This window comes from Sinocyclocheilus rhinocerous, unplaced genomic scaffold (assembly GCF_001515625.1).
Source record: "Sinocyclocheilus rhinocerous isolate Xijiao unplaced genomic scaffold, SAMN03320098_v1.1 scaffold714, whole genome shotgun sequence".
Classification (NCBI taxonomy): domain Eukaryota; kingdom Metazoa; phylum Chordata; class Actinopteri; order Cypriniformes; family Cyprinidae; genus Sinocyclocheilus; species Sinocyclocheilus rhinocerous.
Genome location: NW_015646165.1, coordinates 864,101 through 886,640, shown reverse-complemented (window position 1 = coordinate 886,640; position 22,540 = coordinate 864,101). Strand labels below are relative to the sequence as shown.

Genomic DNA, 22,540 nt, shown 5'->3' with positions numbered 1-22,540 from the left:
TTGGTGTTGCAATGTATCATATATATTATTTTTCATTATTACTTTTGAGATTTAGTCGGCAAGCAATATATATACACCACAAGTCAAAAGTTTGGAATAATTCAGTTTTTCGTGTGTGTGCGTTTGAAAAATGTTTCTTGCTCACCAAGGTGCATTTATTTAATCAAAACCACAGTAAGTGTGAAATATATTTAAATAGAAAACAGCCGTTTTAATTTGCAATATTTCACATTTATTACTTGTTTTTTTTTTTTTTTACTATATTTCATCCAGTCTTGGTGAGCACAAGTTTTTTATATAATTTTATACATTAAAAAAACAGACATCAGAATAGATAATCTTGTATTTATATTGGTTCTACAGAAGATTTTTTTTTTACAAAATATACATTACCATATGATTGAATAACATTCATTTACCAGCCATAATAAGAATAGGCTCAGCTGATCAAATCAACCACATGGCAGCCCAAAATGCCTTTTTGACATGCTTTGTGATCTTAGTAAAGGCTGTAATGATACTGTGCTGGTGCCAGAAGTTCAGGGACTCTTTCTCACGACACACACAATGCTTACAAGGCACCAAACGCCCCATCACTGCGTATCCCTCTTTCTCTGAACAGGCAGTTAGATCAGTGTAAATGTACAATACTTTCAATAAGAAAACAACAGAAAACTACAAAACATAACATGCGTAGGGGAGAGTGCTGGTTTTGTATCCCTAGATTCAGATGTATTAATAAAGGAGAATGTGTGGAAATATACTTTGACATACTGTATTCTAACAAGTATGACAGTTTTATCCATTTTCAAAAGTGAAATGACATTTAAAATCTGTTTCTTTTCATTTTCAAAGAACTTAAATGGTAACTAGAGTTGTTGTAGATACAGTAAATCTTGTGTAATTAAATGTTACACACTAACACAGGTGACAAATTTTTCTTGTCTCAAACTGAAGTGTTAATGTGATGTGACTGTATACGTGATATCTATGGCTGATATACATGGTATTTCTGTCCCTTTCTCGAACACATAGGCACATTCACTCATGCAATTGGCTTTAAATGGTTACCTTTCTACTGTATACATGGTGTACTTGACTAAAGACTGTGTACTTCAATGTGCGGGCAGTACAGAGGAATGACCCGTTTTTGGTCTTCAAAAGTTCTGTGTAAGCTTATTTATGATGATATGACTGGTGCAACTTTCCCTTGGATAAATATAATCAACAATGCTCTCAAGGCGAGCTGAACAGAAGGGCAATGCATGTATGAAAATGATCCGTGAAAGCTTAAATGGAGATATAGTCTTGTTTAGAGCTTGCTGAGAGCCATCTGTTCATTGTGTTGCTCATTAACACACATAATAACAAATGGTTCCTGTGGGAACATGCTCCACATATCTTCTTCTAAATGAGCAGTCTTTCTCTTAACCAGGAAAGGTGTTCTCTGATTGGCCAGTCGTGGCCTTTGGTTGAGTTCCAGCTGCAGCGACCGATAGCTCAGGGATCGATACGGAAGGCCAGCAGCTTGTCGGAGTGAAGGTTGTTGAGGGTGTGCAGGTCTGGCAGGCGCAGGAGCAGTTTGGGAAAAAGAGAGTTGTCATCAGGGCGGCGGCGGGTGACTAAGGTGCGCAGCGCTCGGATGAGTCCTTCCTGTAACTGCTCCACAGCTACTGTATCCAAAATGCCAGAGCAATCTGTGGATGAATGAAGGACAATTTATTATCAAAAAACCAACAGAAACAAAATGTAAATAAATGATAAAGATTATGAATAAAAAATAAATAAATAAAAAAAATATATACATATATATATATTTATATTAGGTTTTTTTCCCCAAAATAAATATCCACTTTTCATATTGTACATTATAATTTTGTGATGCCTAAATTCACTTTTTTCAGCATTTAAAATTATTCATTTTTTGGTGATTGATAGTGTTTTATAGTTGAGTTTTTAGTGTTTTATGTTTGATTTAAAAATAATTTTATTTTAATTAAAAATAATTAAATAAATAAAAATGTGATTTAGTATATTATTAGTAAATGTATTTAATTTAGTATTTTTGGTCTCAGTGTTTTCTTTTTTTCTTCTTCATCATACAATGAAAGTCAGAGTTGTTTTGGGCCCCAGTGACTGTCATTGTATGTATAAAAACTATTGAAATATTCTCCAAAATATCTTCTTCTGTTTCTTGCAGAAGACAGATGTTTGTACTGACATGAAATTTGTGTTTAAACAGAGTTCTATTTGAGTTTTAAATTGATATCAACCATTTATCTGCGATTTATCAGTTAAATGCTAGAACATAAAAATAATCAGTTTATCAGCATCTATCAGAATTTTAATATTGCACTAATGATCACCCCTATTATAAATCATTAGCTTAATGTTAGGGGATTATTAAAATCTCCAACACTTAGCATGAGCAATACTAATAGTGATGCACACCTTAGCAAATAGCACTAATTAATCTGATTCCTGTGCTGCTCTCACCTGCAGAAACCAGCACCACAGCCATAAAGAGAGCCATCTCATCTGACTCCAGGCCCAGAGAGCTCAGCTTGGAACTGAACTCAAACATGGCATTCAGCAAGGAGCCCATGCCCAGACCCCTAAGGGTGACCAGCGGGTACGTCTGCCCATTCAGGAAAGTCACTGTTCTTTCCTTGTGGTTGAACAGTGAGCAAAACCTCACCATAAGCACCTGCAAACAGACAGCAAGATCAGATGGAGGCAAAAAAAATTGACCCAGGTGATGTATTTTTTTCGCTCTCAAAATACTCTCGCCATTTGTAGGTTGATGTCCCTAAGGGTGTTAACACTTTGACGCTATCTACACAATGCTGTGTTTGTTTTGAGTGATCTGACATGTCAAACTTTGGCTTAACCAGTGAGTTTGAGTTAGGCTGATTGGGAAATCTGTTTGGTTAAATGCTGCTAGTGACCTATAAATGACACGCTTTTATAATAGTACAGAAAGGAAAGTAAACTTCAGGAGAAATTCAAGGGTTATGTAAATAGTACCTGGAAAGTGCCTGCTTTGAGCAACATGACCTGATCATGCTGGCAAAGCTCCTGGAAGCCTGGAATGCCCTTCGCGAACTCGACCACTTCACGTACAGCCGGCGTGAAGCACCGTGAGAAAGACTCCCACACCTGCTGACTGGAGACGCCAGGTGCTGACACTGGGTATGCGTTCAGTGGACAGGCCTATGTGAGAGATGGTATATCATATTTTTATTAGCATGTATGCTTAACCCTCATGTTCTGTTTGGGTTATCGCATTGGATTAAAACTTACTGACTTTGCTCACACAGGGTAAAACAACTTCTTTCCCCAAAAAAAAAATTAATAGTAATAATCTTTGTACTTTTCTGGGATATTTTTCCCCACCTGGTTACACTTGTGATGTTCCTAATCAAAAATGACTGGCCTACAAAAAATAACTTTAAACTGAATTTATCGTTATGATATATTATTACCAAATATTGAATTCAGTCTTTTTGTCAACTTGTTTTCTGTCAATTAGCACAGGTTTTGTATTTCTTTTTGTACTGACTGATCTTAGTTTTTGAGTGAATATTGCCAAAATTTTCCACAAATAATGCTTTTTTTGAGATCAGTAAGGCCTGAGACCAATCAGTTCCAAAAAAAACAAAAAAAAAACTGTGCTAACTGTTGACAAAAAGATTGAATCCAAGATTTGGTGATAATATTGCACAATGAGAAATTTATAAGCAATTTTTAAAAGGCAGGTCCATTTTTGGCAGGGAACACCAAATTAGGTAAAGACTTTTAAGCCCAGTACAAGAGTAAATATACTGATCTATTCTCATATTTTGATTTTAAATTATAGATTTAAATGATAGAAACACTCTTATGACAAACTTGTAAAAATAAAGGTTCCAAAAGCAGCTTTTCGCAGCAATGCCATCCCTAAAGAACCTTTCAGTGATCAGATCTTGAAAGAACCATTATTTTCTTAATGTAAAAACATTGTAATAATCTAACAAACCTTCTTCCACTATAAAGAAACTTTTGTACAAAGTTTCCATGGATGTTAAAGGTTCTTCATGGAAACAAAGATGCCAATAAAAATAAACCTTTATTTTTAAGAGTGTATATATATCTTGAAACATTCCTCACCAGCACTTTGGAGCCAGCAGCCAACTTAAACGGACACGAGGCCTGGTTTTGGGACTCGCCAGCTGCATAGATGTTGTAATCGGCCTGAGTATGTTGTGAGGGCTGGCTAACGCTAGACTGGGAGTGATTTTGGCTGAATGAAGCAGCGTAGCTGTACCAATTATTGTCCACCAATGAGACCGGGCATTTGCTGTTGCTGGAAGCAACTGGGCAGCGAGGCGGGGCCGTGAAGCTTTCATGAGTAGTCGCGTGATACCCCACGAGAGGGTTCACATGAGGATAGTTGCTGTCCTGAGAAGGGCTGTTTTGAAAGGTGCTCGATCTACTGCTGGTGTTCATGTTGCCCGCACGCTTGCTAAGGTGGTCCTGTGTGTTTGTGAAGATGTCCTGGTAGGCTCGGGATAAGGCCTCTTTGGATTGGTTCTTGCTGGGGCTGGGAGGAGGTTCGTGTGGTGGGGAGGTTTCCATGCCCATGGTGGACGATTCGTTGAGGCTATTCATGTAGCTCTGCATCTCGTCCAAAAGCCGCTGTTTCTCTCGTTTTGGGATGCGGCCGAAACGCACAGCTAGGGGTCAGAGAGAGAAACAATTGGTTGACAACATGAACATTGCTTTCTTAATAAATTTATTTGTTATTATTATTATTGTCTGCTTTATCTGTACATGTTATTCTAAAGGCAAAATATTTGTAATGTTTAATGTTTTTCATTCAAAATGCAGTAATGTTTTTTTTAATAAAATTAAAAGCATATTCAAAACGTAATAATCACTTTAATGTAGCTTGCGCCAACAGTTGTACATGGAAGCAGCTCCGGGCGAATGACGTCAGATGTCGGCGTTGCGCATGCGCCGGTGAGTCTCGTGAAAACCAACGTTCGTTAACAGGAGCAAAGGAAGCAAAGTTTCCTTACTTTAGCAAAGGAAAACCAGTCTCCTCTTGGCTTATATCCTCTGACATTGCTTCCGCGTTCGTCACTTCTGAGCGGCACATGCGCAACGCTGACCTCATACGTCATCCTCCCGGAGCTGCTTCCGTGTACAACAGTGAGCGCAAACTAGATTTAAGTGATTATTACGTTTTGAATATAGATATTTTTCTTACAAAAACGCATCGATTCGCTACAGGAGGTTTTTGTTCACCCCCTGGAGCCGTGTGAGACACTTTTTATTATGAATGGGCGCTTTTTATTTAACTTCTTTTGGACTGATGCACTGCAACACCCGCTGACTGCCATTAAACAGCTTGAAAGATCAAAAACTATTTTTAATATAAGTCAGACTGGATTCGTCTGAAAGAAGAAAGTCATATACACCTAGGATGCCTTGAGGATGTGTAATTTATGGGCTAATTTTCATTTTTGGGTGAACTATCCCTTTAAGTCTGTCATTGTTCTCACACCATCATGTCATTCTAAAGCTATATGATTTTTACTTTCCTGAAACACACAGAATTGAAGAAACTGCTTTTGTCCATACAGTGAAGGTCAGTGGGATCCAAAACAATACTGAACACCACGCTTTTTCTTTATATGGACAAAAACTCTGAGAATTTTTTCAAAGTATCTTCTTTTATATCTCACAGAAGAAAGTAAGTCAGGGTGAGTAATTAATGATAGAATTTTCATTTGTGGGTGAAATATCTCTTTAAATGCATGGTGAATTTTCATTTTATATTGGCTTTAATATTACATTTTAGACTAAATAAATGCCTGGGATGCATTGAAGACAATTAATCTGAAAAGAAAAGGAGTCATAGTCAATGTTAAAAATACAAAATGTTGTGAAATTACTGCATTTTCTATGCAAATCACTGATGAAAAGATCCTGCCTGATCAGTAATCAAAATGTCCATGTCCCATTTCTTTTATAATAAAGCACATTGCAGCATCAGAAATAACCCTAGTGTGACAAAATAAATCAAATATTGTCTGAAAATTCCTTTGGAAGTGAAAACAAAAAACACAAAAATAGCACAGCTAATGTGTAGGAGACAACTTTGGTCGCTCTGGTGTAAAATATTGATTATCATTAAATGCGTTAATGTTGTTTTGGATGCTTTCGCATCTTTTACAAGGCCCTCGCTTTTTTCTCCATCACCACCCTCTCCTCTAAGTAAATCTGTCAGCTGTTGAATCTAAAAATAGCACCAATGCTACCATATGTTACCTCCCCCACTCTTCATCTCTCTCTCCGTCACTACCTCCCCTTCCTCTCTTCATCCCTATGCTACTCTCACTCCTCTCTGAAGCCGTAAGTAGGGCAGTGGGTCAAGCAGAACGTGATGACAATGCCACGGTAATTGGGAGAGAAACTAATGACTGTGGTAAGGAAAGGAGGGGTGAGGAGAAAAAAAGAGAGAGAAGAGAAGAGAGAAGAGAAGAGAGCACAATGTCATTTGGCAGATTGAGGTGGCAGTAGACAAAAGGTTTTATGGTACATGGGTTTACAAGATGAGAGCAGAAGGAAGGCAAAGAGCGGAGATGTTCCATATATCATATATGTCTCACAACACCTGCATCTGAGAAAATGAGATAAGCCAACGAAGGGATACATTTTTTTCGCTTTTCTGTAACTAACATGCAATGGTTGCATGCGTTACTCTTGCATTGCAAAGTCCACAACTGACTTGCCATTTACCAATCAGGGTTGTGTGCCATTCAAAACTGAACTGAAAATGCCTTTTAAATTGCAATTCAATTCCAGAATTTCAGCTTCATTTTTATTGCTTAGCAAACAGGATCCATAATTGGACTAAGAAATTGAATGTAGGGAAGCAGAATTAAAATTAATTCTAAATTGATATAGCTGTAATTTTTAACTAGAAAAGCAAAATAAACTTTGAATGTTGGTCTGACAGTGCCTTATTTTGTAAAAAAAAAAAAAGTTTTTAAAAGTTAAAAAAGCAGTTGTATGTTTATAGATAGATTTTTTTTCAATTGCAATTAAGTTAATTCCCCTTACTGTCATTCCAATTCACATTCCAATTCAATTTCCTGAATTTCAGCTCAGTCTTAATTAGTGTAGCAAACAGGATGCAGAATTGCACTTTGACTTTGAATGTAAGGCAGTAAAATTAACATGAACTGAAATTCAATAAAGTTCATATTACATATTTTTCTTCGAAAACTTCGAATGTTGGTTTAACAAAAGTTTATTTATTAGGTTTGTTTTAACAAAGTTTAACGTAACACTTCATTTCCTAGAATGCATTGCCAGTGTTGAGTTCCTTTCAAATGCAATTCAGTAAATTCCTCTTCCTTTCATTTCAATTAAAATTCCAATTCAACTTCCGGTGGTGTGTGGCCAGTTCAAATTCCAATAAATCAATTCTCAATTTCACTTAAACCTGATGAACCAGAATTCAGGTAAAATTCTCAGTATTAATCTGATATCAAGACTACGGTGCTTCATCCTGTGCAAACAATGTGACACACATGGCCCCAGAGCACTGCACTGATTACTAGTCTATCAAATAGCAAGTTCATAGCGGAAGTGAAACCATGCCTCCCCATCGTGTCAAACCAAACATCTGTTTGTATCACACGACCGAAATTAAACTAAAGACTGCAGTGAAGTGAGATGAAATCAGGGCCTCTACTTTATTGTGGTATTTGATGCAGTTACATGAGGTTTTCCTGTTTGTGCAAGAGAACCCGTCAGAGAAACAGGTTTCTAGGTTGTGGGCCCTAACAATTTCAGGAACCAGGGTTAAAATGACTGTTTACCTCCTCCACTTTGTACCCAATAGACTCATTTCTGTTAGTGCCCTTTTAGAACAACATCCAGTACAATATGCTATCATAGCCAACCTAACTTTCATGCAAATCCGCTGGCAACGCCGTGTGAAATGATGCTGAGAACCTGACGGAAGTCTTAAATAGGTCACAATGTACAAGTGTCAGTTTATTTTGCTAAATTTCCTCAAAAGTTCACTAGACAAGATTTATTGTTAATTTCAGTGTTATTCAGGGTTAAATCGCCGCCAAAGGCAATCGGATGAGGCATTGTTCTTCTGAAGAGTTCAGATGCCTGGCTTTTTCTGCATCCCTTGCTTAATTTTTGCTGCAGCACAACATTAATTGCTGAGGATGTTATAAGGGCACAAGCGTGGTAATCAAGTCGCCCGTGTTCCAATTTCTCAAAATAATTCTTGTATTTGCTGCAGTTTTCCAGATGACAGATAGCTTCAGGGACTGCGTGACTCCATCCCTCATAAATCATTGTCTCTAGAAGGGATTGGGAGGCAGAGCTTAGGGAACGTACGAGGGGGAAGGGTAAACCGATGGAGAGAAGGAGGTGAGAAAAAGAAGGGACCACAAAGGGCAAGCGAGAGACAGAAACGAGCGCACAGCCAAACTAAAAGAAACTTGCTCTCTTAAAAGATACCAGTGGTGCAAGACTAAAAGAGGAAAGTAGGTTGAGGGGGCGTGTGTGGTGCTTTGCCTGAAGAATGCTATGAAAGTACAACTTTTCACTATTTGTCATATGTCAGTGCCCTGATAACCTCCAAAAATTCTCACCGTCACGGGACATGCCAACAGACAGGCATTTTTTGAAGCGGCAGTGTTGGCAGCGGTTGCGGTTCATGCGCATTATCAGGCAGTTCTCGTTCTTCACGCACATCTTGTAGTTAATGTTCTGCTGAATGCTGCGGCGGAAAAAGCCCTGCAAATAACGAAAGACAATATGATAAACCACAATGATATGACAGAAAAGACTCATGCATGTTTGTTTTATCAGAGGCTTGTTCTGTCTTACCTTGCAGCCTTCACATGCATGGACACCATAGTGGAACCCTGATGCGATATCTCCACATACTTTACAAAGGAGCACCATGCCTCCAGTCTCTGCGCAGATAAAGATAGAAACAGAGAGAGAATGGGGTCAGGACGTACAAGAACACATGTCCTTAATATTGGGGACTCGTTATTCCTTTGTGAAAGAAGATGCTGACTTTGTGTGTTGCAGGTACTAAAAAGGGAACCCACTTACTGGTAAACGTGCCAGTGAATCCACAAGGCCTTTTACCAGCGATAGGATGGGAGTAGCTGTGCGGGTTTGAACCTGCAGTAGAGTTGTTGTAGATTTCAGGGAACTGAAATACCAGTTTTGGAGAAGGTGGCGTTCCCACACTTCCTTGCTGCTTGAGGGCCCCAATCTCAGTGAAGGTGACCTCCTCTGGGGAAGAGGGCTGGGAATGAGAAGACGGAGACTGGGTTTGATAGCCACTAGAGGGGCTTCCTGGGCTTGGACTGGCACTGCCATTGCTACCAGCGTAGAGTATCACACTCCCTGTAAAAATACAAAAGTATATGAAGCCTTTGACTGGGAAAAACATAAAAATGGTACTTTATTTTGTTAGTTCATTTCATTTCGATTACATATATTGTGTACTGTACAATAATATTAATTAACTTAAACTGTTAATGTTGCATTTTTGTAAGTCTTTAAACCACCTTAAGTTTTAACATGTTAAATCCCTAGTCAAACGTTAGTTAGGGTTCATGTGATGTGTCCCAGTTCGGTTTGTTGAACTGGCTCATTTGCAAATCAAATCTAATTTGCATTGGCATTAAACAATGCTACATTTAATTTACCTATCTAGACTGAAAGCCTTTTTGCATATCTTAATAAAATGTTATTTATTTAAACAGCATGTGAGATTGTTTATTTGTTGATAACTGTCATGCTATCAAGTCATATTTCCAATATATTTCCAGTATTCATTATTTCCTATTTGACTATTAGAGTAACATCCTTGTCGTTATACCATCAAATTCTAGGTTCACTACAAATTCCCTTGCTATCAGTTTATTAATCGGTTCTCGTATTTTCATGAATGTTTTGAAAAGAGACGTTCATTTAGTACAATTTTTTTTCAGTTTTCCTGGATCAACATCCTTGTTGGTCGTGGAACAAAGAGCTAAGTTCACAGGAAATTTTTTAGGTTTACAACCAGGATCAGGTGTTTCTACACCCTTGTTATTCAGCTATCATTTCCCTCTGATTTTAGGAATGAATTATAGGTTTAAGGGTAGGGATAGGGTTAGGTCTATGTTTTCGGGTAGTAATGTTGATTCAGGATCAACAAAAGATGTTGATCATCCAGGAACATGTATAACTTGGCAGCTGTTCTGAATTCAGCCAGTGGGTTTTTGACTCGAGATAAGCTCCGACCGATTCAGTCCGTTTTTGAGAATCGACTCAACCGATTAATCAAAAAGTTTCCGGTTCAAAAAAACTGCGGACAATACTACGGCGTACCTGTTTGTTTGTTTGTTTGCTATCTGTCAGGTTGTAGGGGCATTATATTCGTGATATTTAAGGGTGCTGCAAGCGATTAAGAGGGAGATGATGTAATGATCTAATCGATTGGGAGTGAGTTAGGTTTCCTCAGTCAGAATGACGGCTGCACAGCAACATAATGCGACGTTCCACATTTGGTGAAATAACCCAAGATGTTTTGTATGGTTTGGTTTAATAGCCACACGTTACTTTAAATGAAAGTATCGTCTTGTTTTAGTTCCATTCCCCCACAGGTTTCTCTTTCTCTCCCTTTAGGCTTCTGCTTCACATCCTCTCCGGTCATGCGCTCAGGATGAGCTGAGAGACGGTCTCACGTGTTCGCGAGCTCTCCCGCCTCTCTTTTCCAATAATAGACCTGGCATAGTGCCCCAGCCAAACTACACAACACCTGACCGCCGCCTCACATTGATTCCTGACACCGTTCATATTTAAACCAAATCCGCAGTCTCGTGTAAACAGCTGCAACAATGGCGAGTCGCGAGCATCAAACGCATACAAAAGGGGGCGCACGCCGGAGGTTGCCTTGTCGGCTTTGCGATAATGTTACGGTTCCCACGCAGATGCGTTTCCTGTGAGAGAGGGGCAACGAGGAGTCACGTTTTGGTAGAATGTGCACCGTGGCTTTCAGTTTGGCTTTTTAAACAACCCGAGGACACAGTCGGTCAGATCTGGGCCAAGAGAATGCGATTTAAAGCCGCAGTGTCCAAAACGTTTCGGGAATCACTTGCACATTGGTGCTTTAACAATGCAATGCAGTAGTGGCTTTCATCGGGCAAACTAACTTATTAATGATATTTTACTAAGTAAAATGGTTCTTGCTTGTGGAAACAAGTTGATCTTGCAGTTTTCACACTATTTAAGTATTTGGTTGCTACTGTCAAGCGTCGATGTCTCTATATGTTATGAATCAAAGACGTTTGACCCTTTTCAGTCCACATCTTAGGGGGGTTTTCCTAACAATTTTGTCACCTTCAAAAATATTCGGTCACAAAAAAAAAAAAAACACCTGTGTCTCCAACATTCTGCATGATTTGAGGTATCATTGTACACTCCTAGAAAAGCTGTCACTTTGGCAGTACCCTTTAAAAGGTACTAATATGTACATTTTATGAACTAATATGTAATCTCTAATATGCAACATTTAGGGGTAAATAAGGTACAAAGGTGTACCTTTTCAAAGGGTACCATCCCAGTGACAGCTTTTGTACCTTTTTCAGAGAGCGTAGTACGAGTTATATAACAAATTGTGTACAATTTTGAATAATCTAACCCTAAATGCCCTAGCAAACACCATAACAAATATATTGATCCACACACTCTAAAAAATGTCAAATAACTTTGAGTCAAATATGGACCAACCCAACTTTTGGGTTAAAAATTTAATTGAAAAATTTAACCCAACAGCTGGGTTAGTCCATATTTGACCCAAAGTTGGGTTGAAACAACCCAGAATTTTTTTGAGTGCACTGACACAAACCTACACTCAAAACAACCCAACCGCTGGGTCAAAACAACCCAATAGCTGGGTTTGTCCCTTTTTAACCCAGCATTTTTTAGAGTGTAGAGAGCATGGGATAGTTGACCCAAAAATAAAAATTATGTGAACATTTTGTCAACCTCATGTCATTGCAAGTACACATGAGTATCTTTCTTGTGTGGAACACAAAAGGAGTTATCTAACACAATGTCCAAGCTGCTTTTATGAAAGTCAGTAATGACCATGGCTGTTTCTGTTTTCCATCCACTTTCATTGTATGTCACTGATTGTTAAATATCTCGGCATGATGATGAGTAAATGATAACAAATGTTGTTTTTAGGTGAAGTGCCTTTAATACTGTGTAGTGTTTATGAGCAATGACATAGGCTAAATATTTCCTTAATACTGTCCTTCAGTGTGTGTTTTGGAACTTGCAACCCTTCTGTGGTAAACAAGTTCAAACTGCCAGCAAATATCTGTCTTGCTCCTTTGCATGTGTTTTCACATGCTGCACACGGTATTTATTTAGCTCAAGTGTTTTTGTGATCCCTTCACTGGCACGTGCAGCGGGACTTTTTGTTGACATAGGATGTTACAGCCTTGTGATAGCGAGCCCTACCTGAGGTGTAACTCAGCCCTGCCCAGCTTACAAACCCCACCCACATACACAGAAATACTCACACTCACACAGAGGTTAAAGAGAGAAATGACATTATGGATAACAGGACATGCCCGTTATTAAACCAAAGCATAGTGTCTGGGGCGCAGCTGTTTTTAGCACCAGTTTCACATGATTGCAAACCAGTCTAAGGCTTTAATTAGATATTAATCTAAAATAGGTAGGTGCGATATTATTTTGTCTTTGTCCTGCCCTTCGCGAAAATAACCAGTTTGTAATATGAGGGGACAATACAGCAAAGATAATACAGTTTCTACAAGCTAAATGAGGCGCCGGCCGTGCACATGTCATTGCAGGCCAGTATAAATTAAGGTCAGTGGAAACACCAGCATTAATTGAAGAATCAGCAGGTCTCTTTGTGAGCTTAGGCAACCCATGCAAACACTAATCTGCTAGTGAGCAAAGGCAGAAACGTGAGGACTTTGCAGGGACAATTATTCCCTCCTCCCTGGTCTCAAACACTGGCATGGTCTCCCTTCCTCCCTCCCTTGAGGAAAATAGCTGAAACACTCTGCCTTGCATGACTGCAGTTTCTTATAGTACGTTTGCCTTGATATACGCCATCTTAACATTTCTGCATTTGTGTGGGTAGGGGATGCAAGAGTTGTGCATATTGCAATTGTGTATGTAAAATTATATATATATAAAAAAAAAATACTTTCACTTTTTAAAACTTGTTTTAGAACAAGCATGACATTTGCTTACTAGGAGATGTGCTCACTTATCTAGGAATATTATAGATAAAATGGGTTAATACAGATAGAACTGCCATTCTAACAGTGAGGGCGGGGGCGTGGAAATCACGCGCCGCACGCGGCTGAAAGAGCGCATGCACGTGAGGACTATTGTAGGCGCTAGGGATGCGTTTAGTGAAGATACGCGCGCGCTGCGCTTCCACCAGTAAAGCTAAATCCTCGCACCTCTCTTATAATCGAAAAGCGCTATAAAATAGAGCAAGCGGCTATATAGAATGAATGGGTGTGGGAGGGGGTGGGAGGGGTGGATGGTCCGTTACCCTGCATAAATCGCTTCTGGAACTTCTCATTCACCTCGTATGAACTCACTGGCGTTAACAGAGTATAGGCTATATTAAATGTGTGATGTGTATTTAAAACCCTTGGAACGTGTTACAGAGTTCCATAAACGTCACAGCATTTGTTTTTCACCAATAACGAAAATAAAGGAGACCATATAATACATAGTCAATAGTCACAGTTTCACGGTTTTCTAAAGCATCTGAAGTCAGTAGGTTAGTAAACCAAACCATACTTGCCATAGTTTTGCCTAAGAGATAAAATAAATAAATAAAACTAGAGTACATGCTCTAGTTCTTTTGAAGATGCAAGTTGATTCTATTTCATCTGATCTAAACCTTAAAATGACTTATGTAGTTGGGGGTCGATTTGGGTAATATTTTTGACTTTTTAAATGAAAACTGTTTAATTAGATGTTACCATATGAGAGTTGGTGTTTTTTCAATGTATGCTTCAGACACGGGTCACGACGAGGCGTTCCCCATATATATATATATATATATATAATAGAGAGAGAGAGAGAGAGTTCATATCCAACATGCAGCTTTTAGAAAGAACATGCATGGAATATATTAAAGTTTTAGAACAATGCATTGTGCATCTAGTTTAATTAGAAAACACAAAACACTGCACATAAATTTACTTAATTATGATCTCAGCATTTGTATAAAATGCACTCTCTCTATCTCTACACACACGGTCGCCGTGTTCAGCCTGTTGGGTCATTTTATTGGGTTATATATATATATATATATATATAATATATTTGTATTTTTCATATTCCCAGTTTTAATACTGTACATTCAAATATGTTAAAATATTTTCAAATATATTTGAATGTATGTAAGATTGTATAGACTTATAATATCAAACTTTTCATTTTGGTTTTTGGACATAACATAAAAACAGTTGGTATCAGTCAAAATTGCAATATTGTTGCATCCCTAGAACTCCATGTGAGCTGGATCTAAAGTCACACGTTTGAGATGATGTAGTGTGTTTACTTGTTAAACGTTACAGAAAATCTGCTTCCTTGTTTCCTGTTGTCTACCACTTAAAGGTCATGTGTTCGAATGTTATTATTTCCCTGTCTTTAACGACTTTATGCAGCATGTTATTGTGCCTCGTATTTGTTTTACAGGCTTTCTGTCAAACACAGAGTTGAGAGGGTGAACCAGATACGAGACAATGTTTCCATCACCTGTTCCGGAACGTGACTGCAGCTTTTGTAAACGAATCAGCTGTCAATTAACCTTGAAGTGGACTTGGTTGACTGAGCCAGCATGTAATTGGCCCTTAGCTAACCTTTGTAATGAACCACTACCCAAATCAGCTTAACCGGTTAACCTCCTTGGATGAAGGCTAGTGCACACTTGAGTAAAGTTAAATTATTACAAACTTCATGAAATAAATGAAAAACTAATGCAACTTTAGTGCATTAGTACCCATGTTCCCCAAGAGCTCACCAACTTTCCCAACTTAGTGTTGGTAGGACAGTGAACAATGTCTCTTGAGTCTATTGCTTTTCATTTTCATTTTCATTACAGTTGCATGAAGTTTGTTTTGAATATCTCATGTGATTAATGGCCATACTCTAGTTTACACTAGTAAAGTGTGCTGATATGTCAGAGCCTAGTTTGACAGCACACTTATCTCTAGCTTGGACCATACATACACGTGAGTTTGTTTTCATGGCTAGTAGCAGGAAGTTGTTAGTGTACATGCGTGGTTTCTAGGCAGACTCCATGAAAGCAATTACACAGGGTTTATGACAGCAGTTACTCTAAGTATGATAATGTTTATCACCATCATTTATGTGTTTCACACATTGGACTAGACTGATACTATATTTAGATGTACTTTGTAGTCTTTATGCTGCACTGATGATGAGTCTGCCCAGCGCAATCATCAAAGCATGCCAATGCTTTCATGACACCTGCTTAGATCATAACTGCAAACCAGTGTGTATCATGTAATTCAGTGCAACACAGTAAAATGTCTTTGTTATGAGTAAATTTCATATGCTACTTGCAGCTTTTAGAATGAACATGTCTGGAATAAGTTTTAGAACCATAAGCATCTAAATACAGTTTAATTAGAAAACACAAAACTCTGCACATAAATTTACTTAATTATGATCTCAGCTTTGAATCAACTGCACAGTGATTATGAGTATTGTTCCATTTATTAAGAAGTGGAACAATATCACCAGTACCACTGCCACCAATAAAAATATGAATAATAATAGTAATCATAATAATATGAAACCTGCCCCAAACTACAAAGCTTTTAGAATAAGCATCCTCAGGTTTTACAGCATTATCTGTTAATTAAATTGTGCATTTAAACACCATCTAATCAGAAAACACATTTATATAACCTAAAATTGCACTGAATTATGAGTTCAGCATTTACATGAAATGTCGGGTTGATTACACTAAACATGATTAGTTATATTTATATTTTGAGGTATTAAGCACAATCACGTGGACTAATACCAACAATGTTATTTTTATGAATAATAATAATAATAATAATAGTGCAGTATATCAGCAATAATAATACATTATTAAAAATAATAATTGTAAGTAAATAAATAATAATTATAATTGTAGAACTTACCAGGACTGCTGTCCATCCTTGATATGTTTTTCAAGATCCTCTGTCTTCAGAATTATTATCTTCAAGAAAGTCTGTGTGTCAGTATGTTAAAGTCTGGTGAACACAGGTATAAAAGTCACGAAAAGCCTGTGCATACAGTGAGCAGTCCAAAGAAGGCAGACAGTATCTCGCGCACAGAGCATTTGACAGCGGAGCCAAACAGTCGGTAAAAAATACAGTTGGTCACAGGTGTGCAGATGCACCTTCCGCGCGCGGCTACCTGTACTCTGCTCTTGATCTAGTATGAAGGACGCATTAGGAATGCTGGGTGATGGTGTCTCGCGTCTGCCCGTTCATTGCCATCAGCATCTCTGTGGGACTGTCATACTCCACTTTCACTCTTAGCCACGCACACGCCCTTCCACACCCACATCAATCACGTTTTCAGGTGACTGGCAAATGTGACGGGATTTAGGGGAGCCGTCAACCTCTGTTGTTCTCTTTGGCGGGGATTTATCTCACTCTAACGTGCCCCATGATCTCCTGGCTTTCCCTTTCCTCTTGATTCAAGCGTGCATTTTCATTGGCGGGTGTGTAAGCACAGAGCTGAGTTGGATGCGCTTATTCGAGCACGATAAGTGCTGGTAAAGCCACGCTGCATGTGCCCTCTGCATGTGTCCTACTGACACACATTTTATGCTAAACACAGCGTGAGACTAGACGACATGAGAGGCTTGCACATGGACAGCAGGCGGGGCTCTGCGTGACTGCTGCCGCGCGCTTTAAAAAAAATCTCTTCCAGTGTGAATGATGCATAGAGTCATGGCATAAACAAGTGCATGAAAAAAACACTTGAGCTGTATGTATTATACAGTATTATGATATATATATTAAAAAAATTAAAAGATAACACACAATATTAATATCAAATCATTGTTTTTGGACATGTTCAATCAATAATTTGAATAAATTACCACATTTAGGGGAGATCCGGGTGATTTGAGCCTGTGGGGAAGTTGAGCCACCCCTTGTTTCTAGACAACCTTAAACAAAATTGGTGATGTGACCACAAATATATGAAGAGTTATCCATTTTACTCACCCTGTGATTGAGAGAGGCCCATCCAATAATTGGTAATTCAATTTAAGTTCAAAAAAATGTTTTTTGCTGCAGTGATTTTTTTTATGTTCAAGGACAAATATCACACGCGTTTGTGCTTTAGGAGGTTATAATATGAGGTTATAATGTTAGCATGATGTTAGCTCTAAACTGCTGGATGATAGAAGTTTGTTAAAATGGTAGGAATGGGGTAATTTTAGCCAAAAGTCCTGGGGTAAGTTGAGCCAGTGGGTCACCCTTTCTTATGATTATAAAGTATTATTTTACTGAAATTCTACATTATACTTCATTAATTTTAACCCAGCGTCTTAAATCAGGTAGAGAAAAACCCTGGATGGATGGTCAGTCCATCACAAGGCTCACGCATACATTTTAAGAAGTCGTTTTTATTGAATTTCTTTTCCTTTGATGTAGCATGAGGTGAAAATGTTCAGTTTTACTTCAGCATAATCAATGGCACAGTTTAATTCCTTGTGGCTCAACTTGCCCTCTCCCTAGGCTCAATTTACTCCGCACTGGGGGCAAGTTGAGCCAAGAGACCACTTTTTTTTGGAAAGCCATATTTTGAAAGCAATTCATTTTAGATCCAAAGTGATTATTCCCAAGGATGCACAACATCCTGAAATTTATATACATATTTAAGTTGGACCCATTACTGTCATGTGCTCACTTAAAACACACCATAAGTAAAAACTGGCTCAACTCACCCCTCTCTCGCCGTATAGCTTTTTAAACAAAAGTGACAACTTGCCCCAATAAGATCTGACAAAATTCTCTTATATGATCGTTGTATAGTGGATTCTTGGGGGGCTTTCAGTTAGATAATTGAGATGCTCTTGTGGCAACTTCTCTGTGTGACAACTAGCCCCGGTCATCTCTCTCTTTATATGTGTATGTATATATATACACACATAAGTTTGAGTGATTTTTTTTCTTTTTCTTTTTTAAAAGTTTCTTAGTAGTTGGTTTTGTTTTAATGCAAGCATGTGCTTGTGTTGCTGTGATTAGGTTTTCTTGGAAAATGATTTGTAAATAGCCCATTTAAACTGAAAGAAGGGCAAAACAGCGTCCTCTTTTGGTCAATAAACGCACATCGCTGTTTTTCTGTACTTGAATTAAAATTGTATTAATGCTAATTGTCTTTAGTTGATCATGAAAACTTTCATAATTTTAAAACTAAATATAGAAAATTATAATGTGATAAGATTTATTATTATTGTTGTTGTTGTTTAATAAATTACATCTCTGTGGAAAATTGCTAGCTTCTCATAGGGTGGGCCACAATTAAAGGGATAGTTCACCCAAAAATGAAAATTACGCCATAATTTAGTCACCCTCAAGCTATCCTAGGTGTATATGACTTTCTTATTTCAGATGAATACAATCAGAGTTATATTTAAAAAATGTCCTGGCTCTTTCAAGCTTTATAATATGGCAGTAAATGGTGGTCAAGATTTTGAAGCCCATAAAAGTGCATCCATCCATCATAAAAAAAGTACTCAACACGGCTCCGGGGGATTAATAAAGGCCTTCTGATGCAAAGTGATGTGTTTGTGTAAGAAAAATATCCATATTTAAAACTTCATAAACCGTAATCTCTAGCTTCCTCTGACTGTCGTACATGCATTCACTAGAGAGAGGCGTTCCAGCAGATGACGTAGGATGTAGGGGTAGCGTAAGCTCCGGTGACAATATGCTAGTCTTGCGAGAACCAAGTTTTGTTTACAGCAAAGGAAAACCAGTCTCCTCTTGGCCAACATTTTTCTTTACAAATCATCGTTTTGTACTTCTAATTCATGACCGGTGTTTTGTTTTGCTCGCTCCTCCGCGCTTCTGTGTTCGTCACTTCTCACTGGAGCTTACACTACGCTTATGTCCTACGACATCCGCTGGAACGCCACCCTCGTGATTGCGCATACGACAGTTAGAGATTACGGTTTTTAAAGTTTTGAATATGGATATTTTTCTTACACAAATGCATCACTTCGCTTCAGAAGGCCTTTATTTACCCCCCAGAGCCGTGTTGAGTACTTTTTTACATGGATTGATGCACTTTTATGGGCTTCAAAATCTCGACCACCATTCACTGCCATTATAAAGCTTGAAAGAGCCAGGACATTTTTTAATATAACTCCGATTGTATTCGTCTGGAAGAAGAAAGTCATATAAACCTTGGATGGCTTGAGGGAGAGTAAATCATGAGGTAATTTTCATTTTTGGGTGAACTATCCCTTTAAAAGTGCTTTGCCACTGTGCTATTGTGGTGGTTTAAAAAAAAAAAAACATTAGAAATATTAATATGAAATATATTAATAACACAGTTTTATTTGACAAAATACAATATAGCCTAGTTTTATTTGGCATAAAATATATTATATTTCGTGAAATATAATCATTAATTCCTTTAAATGGTTGAAAAGCCTAAACCTCGTATGAAATGTGTGTGTTGTCTTGCAATTGGAATATGTATTGACCATAACCTTGATATTTAGTTGGCCAGTGCTTTATAAAGTGTAGCAATAACTCTTATACACTGTAAAGTTTTCTAAACTAGAGTTGGTCTGTGCTACTTGTTTTACTTACAGTATAGTTAAAAATAGTTTGTTAACAGCAAAAAAACACAGTATTCTCATTAATAGTGCATAATAATATTGACAACTTAATACTTATGAAAGTGTTCTTGTTTATAGCGCTTTCTTACACACTGACTGAACTTGAGGAATAGTGATGGCTTTATGTTGTACTTCCAATGTTGACCACTAGATGTAGCTTTAATGCAAGAAGTGGCTCTTAAACTCTGCATCTTAATTTAGCATTAGGCCACACAAATGGATCAAACCTTCTATTCTATTTTTCTTCAGTCCTTAATATATCATATTCCCATCTCTCCATTAATAAAATATGCCTGTAAATGTGAAAGTAAAAGCAGTGTAACTGGCAACAGGAGAGGCTAAAATATGCTTCTACGTTATAATATCCAAACCATGCAACATATCATAAAACCTCCATTCAAGGCCGTTATTTGGACTTTGAGAAGAAGCTCTGTCAAAGTCAGCCATGAACATTCTAGCTTGCATTTCTTTTTTTCTGAATCCATAAAAAAAGCTTGATTACAGCTTGTGCGCTTGACACGTTGATTGAGATGATGCATTTCGAACAAGATAGAAATAATCAGAAGAAAATGTGGCGCCTTCTGGAAACCCTGTTTCTGTGGTGTTTTGACAGTTGCCAGGGTTAATTGGCTGTGTTAAATTTGGAGCTCTGTTCCACAGCTATAAAACCATGACTATGGGCAACTCACGCACAGAGGAACATGTTATGGCAGGGCATGTCGATAATTACAGAGGGAGAGCAGCAGTGTTTGGGAACTGAACAGGGGCTGCTGCCAAAGCGGAACACAGTAGAAACACCTTGTGCCTCGGGCTAGGCAGGCAGCCATCAGTGTCTGTCATCTTTCTGTTGCACCACCAACACTTACCTGCTCAAACTTTTTCACTCTTTTATTGAAAGATCACTGTATGTGAAGTCATGCCAGATTCTCTGAGGCTGATGAGCAATTTAACAAGCTTATACCAAGCTCCCTGTTAGGCAAAGGGCACTAGTATGGTGAAGAACATATATAGTGGAAAGTTTAGATGTGACTTTTAAAATGCGTTAAAAAGTGCAACAATTTTGCCATGCAAGCAAAAAATAAAAAATAAATTTTTTTTTATTGGAGTACATTTTACAAGAAAATATTATTTAGTCTTTCTACTTCAAAATTTAGCATTACATCAGTTGCTCACCAATGGATTCTCTGCAGTGAATGGGTGCTGTCAGAATGAGGCACACCATAAAAATAGAGATACACCATATGTCAGTACCATATTGGTGGAGTTTTATTTTAATTTTTAAAAATGTTTAGTAGGGCATATTTTTTTATCTTATCTTATATTTTGTTATCTTTACATGTATCTGCATCACTCAGAAGTTTATTATTACTCAGTCATATAAAAATGGAAAAAAAAAAATTTGTGTTGAAAGTATTTCAAGTGCTTTTCAAATATTTGCTGACACATTTTGTCCACATTCTGACTGTTACAACTATTTGGAAATTAACCTAATGCAACCCACTTTGCATCTACATGTAAACACAATGTCAGAAAATAATCACAATAATCCACAAGTAATCTACACAACTCCAATCCATCAGTTATTTTCTTGTCAAAAAAGTTGCATGTTTGTAAGAAACAAATCCATCATTAAGACGTGTTTAACTTCAAACTGTTGCTTCCAGCTAAAATATGAGTCCTCACTCAATATTGCTTTCTCCACTGAAAAAGTAATCTTTTCTGAATCAGGAGAGAAATATGCACAGATCAAGCACTGTTTACAAGCAAAAACGGTCCAAAAAGTTCTAAACAAATATGTCAGTGGATTTGATGTGAGAGGACAACATGAATGTTTCACTGAAGGAAGCATAATAATGGATTATGGCCTCTTGGACAATTTAAAGTTAAAACGTCTTGATGCATTTGATTTTTTAAAACATGCAGCTTTTCACTTCACAAGACATTAATTGATGGACTGGAGTCATGTGGATTACTTGTGGATTATTGTGATGTTTTTATCAGCTGTTTGGAATTTCATTCTGAAGGCACCCATTCACTTCAGAGTATCCCTTGGTGAGCAAGTGATGTAAAGCTAAATTTCTCCAAATCTGAAGAAATCTGTAGATGTCATCTACATCTTGGATGGCCTGAGGGACAGTAGATTTTTAGCGAAGGTTCATTTTTGGGCATATATTGCTTTAATTCAATTAGTTACTAGGCATTTCTTCGTAGGCTAATTATTTGCCAAATGTACTATCAAGTTCTGAGTGAACATTGTTTCAAAGTCATTTTTTTCACTGTACAATGGCAGTTTTATTTGCGAAGGAGAAGGTATTGAGAAGGGGACCTTTCCTCTCGAGCACAAAGATTTGCCGCAATTACAGGATTGCTTCCATATGTGGATCAGGCAGCTTCTCCCTCTGCCCCCTCCAGCCCCTCTCTCCTTCTTCTCTTTCTCCACGTTCTCTCTCTCTCTGTCTTTTAGTGACTTCCTTCCCCGACTTCTATCTGTTTTTAGCCGTACCATATATTTCCGCCATTGCTTTCTTTCCCTTAGCGCCTTTTTGAAAAGGCTACCCTTTA

The 22,540-nt window shown here is 37.8% G+C and overlaps 1 protein-coding gene and 1 long non-coding RNA gene across 2 annotated transcripts in view; one reads left to right on the top strand and one right to left on the bottom strand.

Annotated features, from left to right (window-relative positions):
- Nucleotides 1–365: 365 nt before the first annotated feature.
- nr1d4a (nuclear receptor subfamily 1, group D, member 4a) lies at nucleotides 366–16,867 on the bottom strand. The gene is made up of 8 exons (XM_016510878.1): nucleotides 16,269–16,867; nucleotides 9,142–9,441; nucleotides 8,908–8,996; nucleotides 8,670–8,814; nucleotides 4,150–4,715; nucleotides 3,028–3,213; nucleotides 2,497–2,707; nucleotides 366–1,697 (listed from the first exon to the last, which is right to left on the bottom strand). Exons 1-8 carry the CDS (start codon nucleotides 16,282–16,284, stop codon nucleotides 1,501–1,503), a joined length of 1,710 nt encoding a protein of 569 aa, XP_016366364.1. The 5' UTR covers nucleotides 16,285–16,867; the 3' UTR covers nucleotides 366–1,500.
- The window catches only part of LOC107707013 (uncharacterized), a 16,853-nt gene continuing 6,796 nt past the window's right edge, over nucleotides 12,484–22,540 (top strand). Inside the window, exon 1 of the long non-coding RNA XR_001636213.1 lies at nucleotides 12,484–12,494. This is a non-coding gene — a long non-coding RNA (uncharacterized LOC107707013). The remainder of the gene's footprint in view (nucleotides 12,495–22,540) is intronic.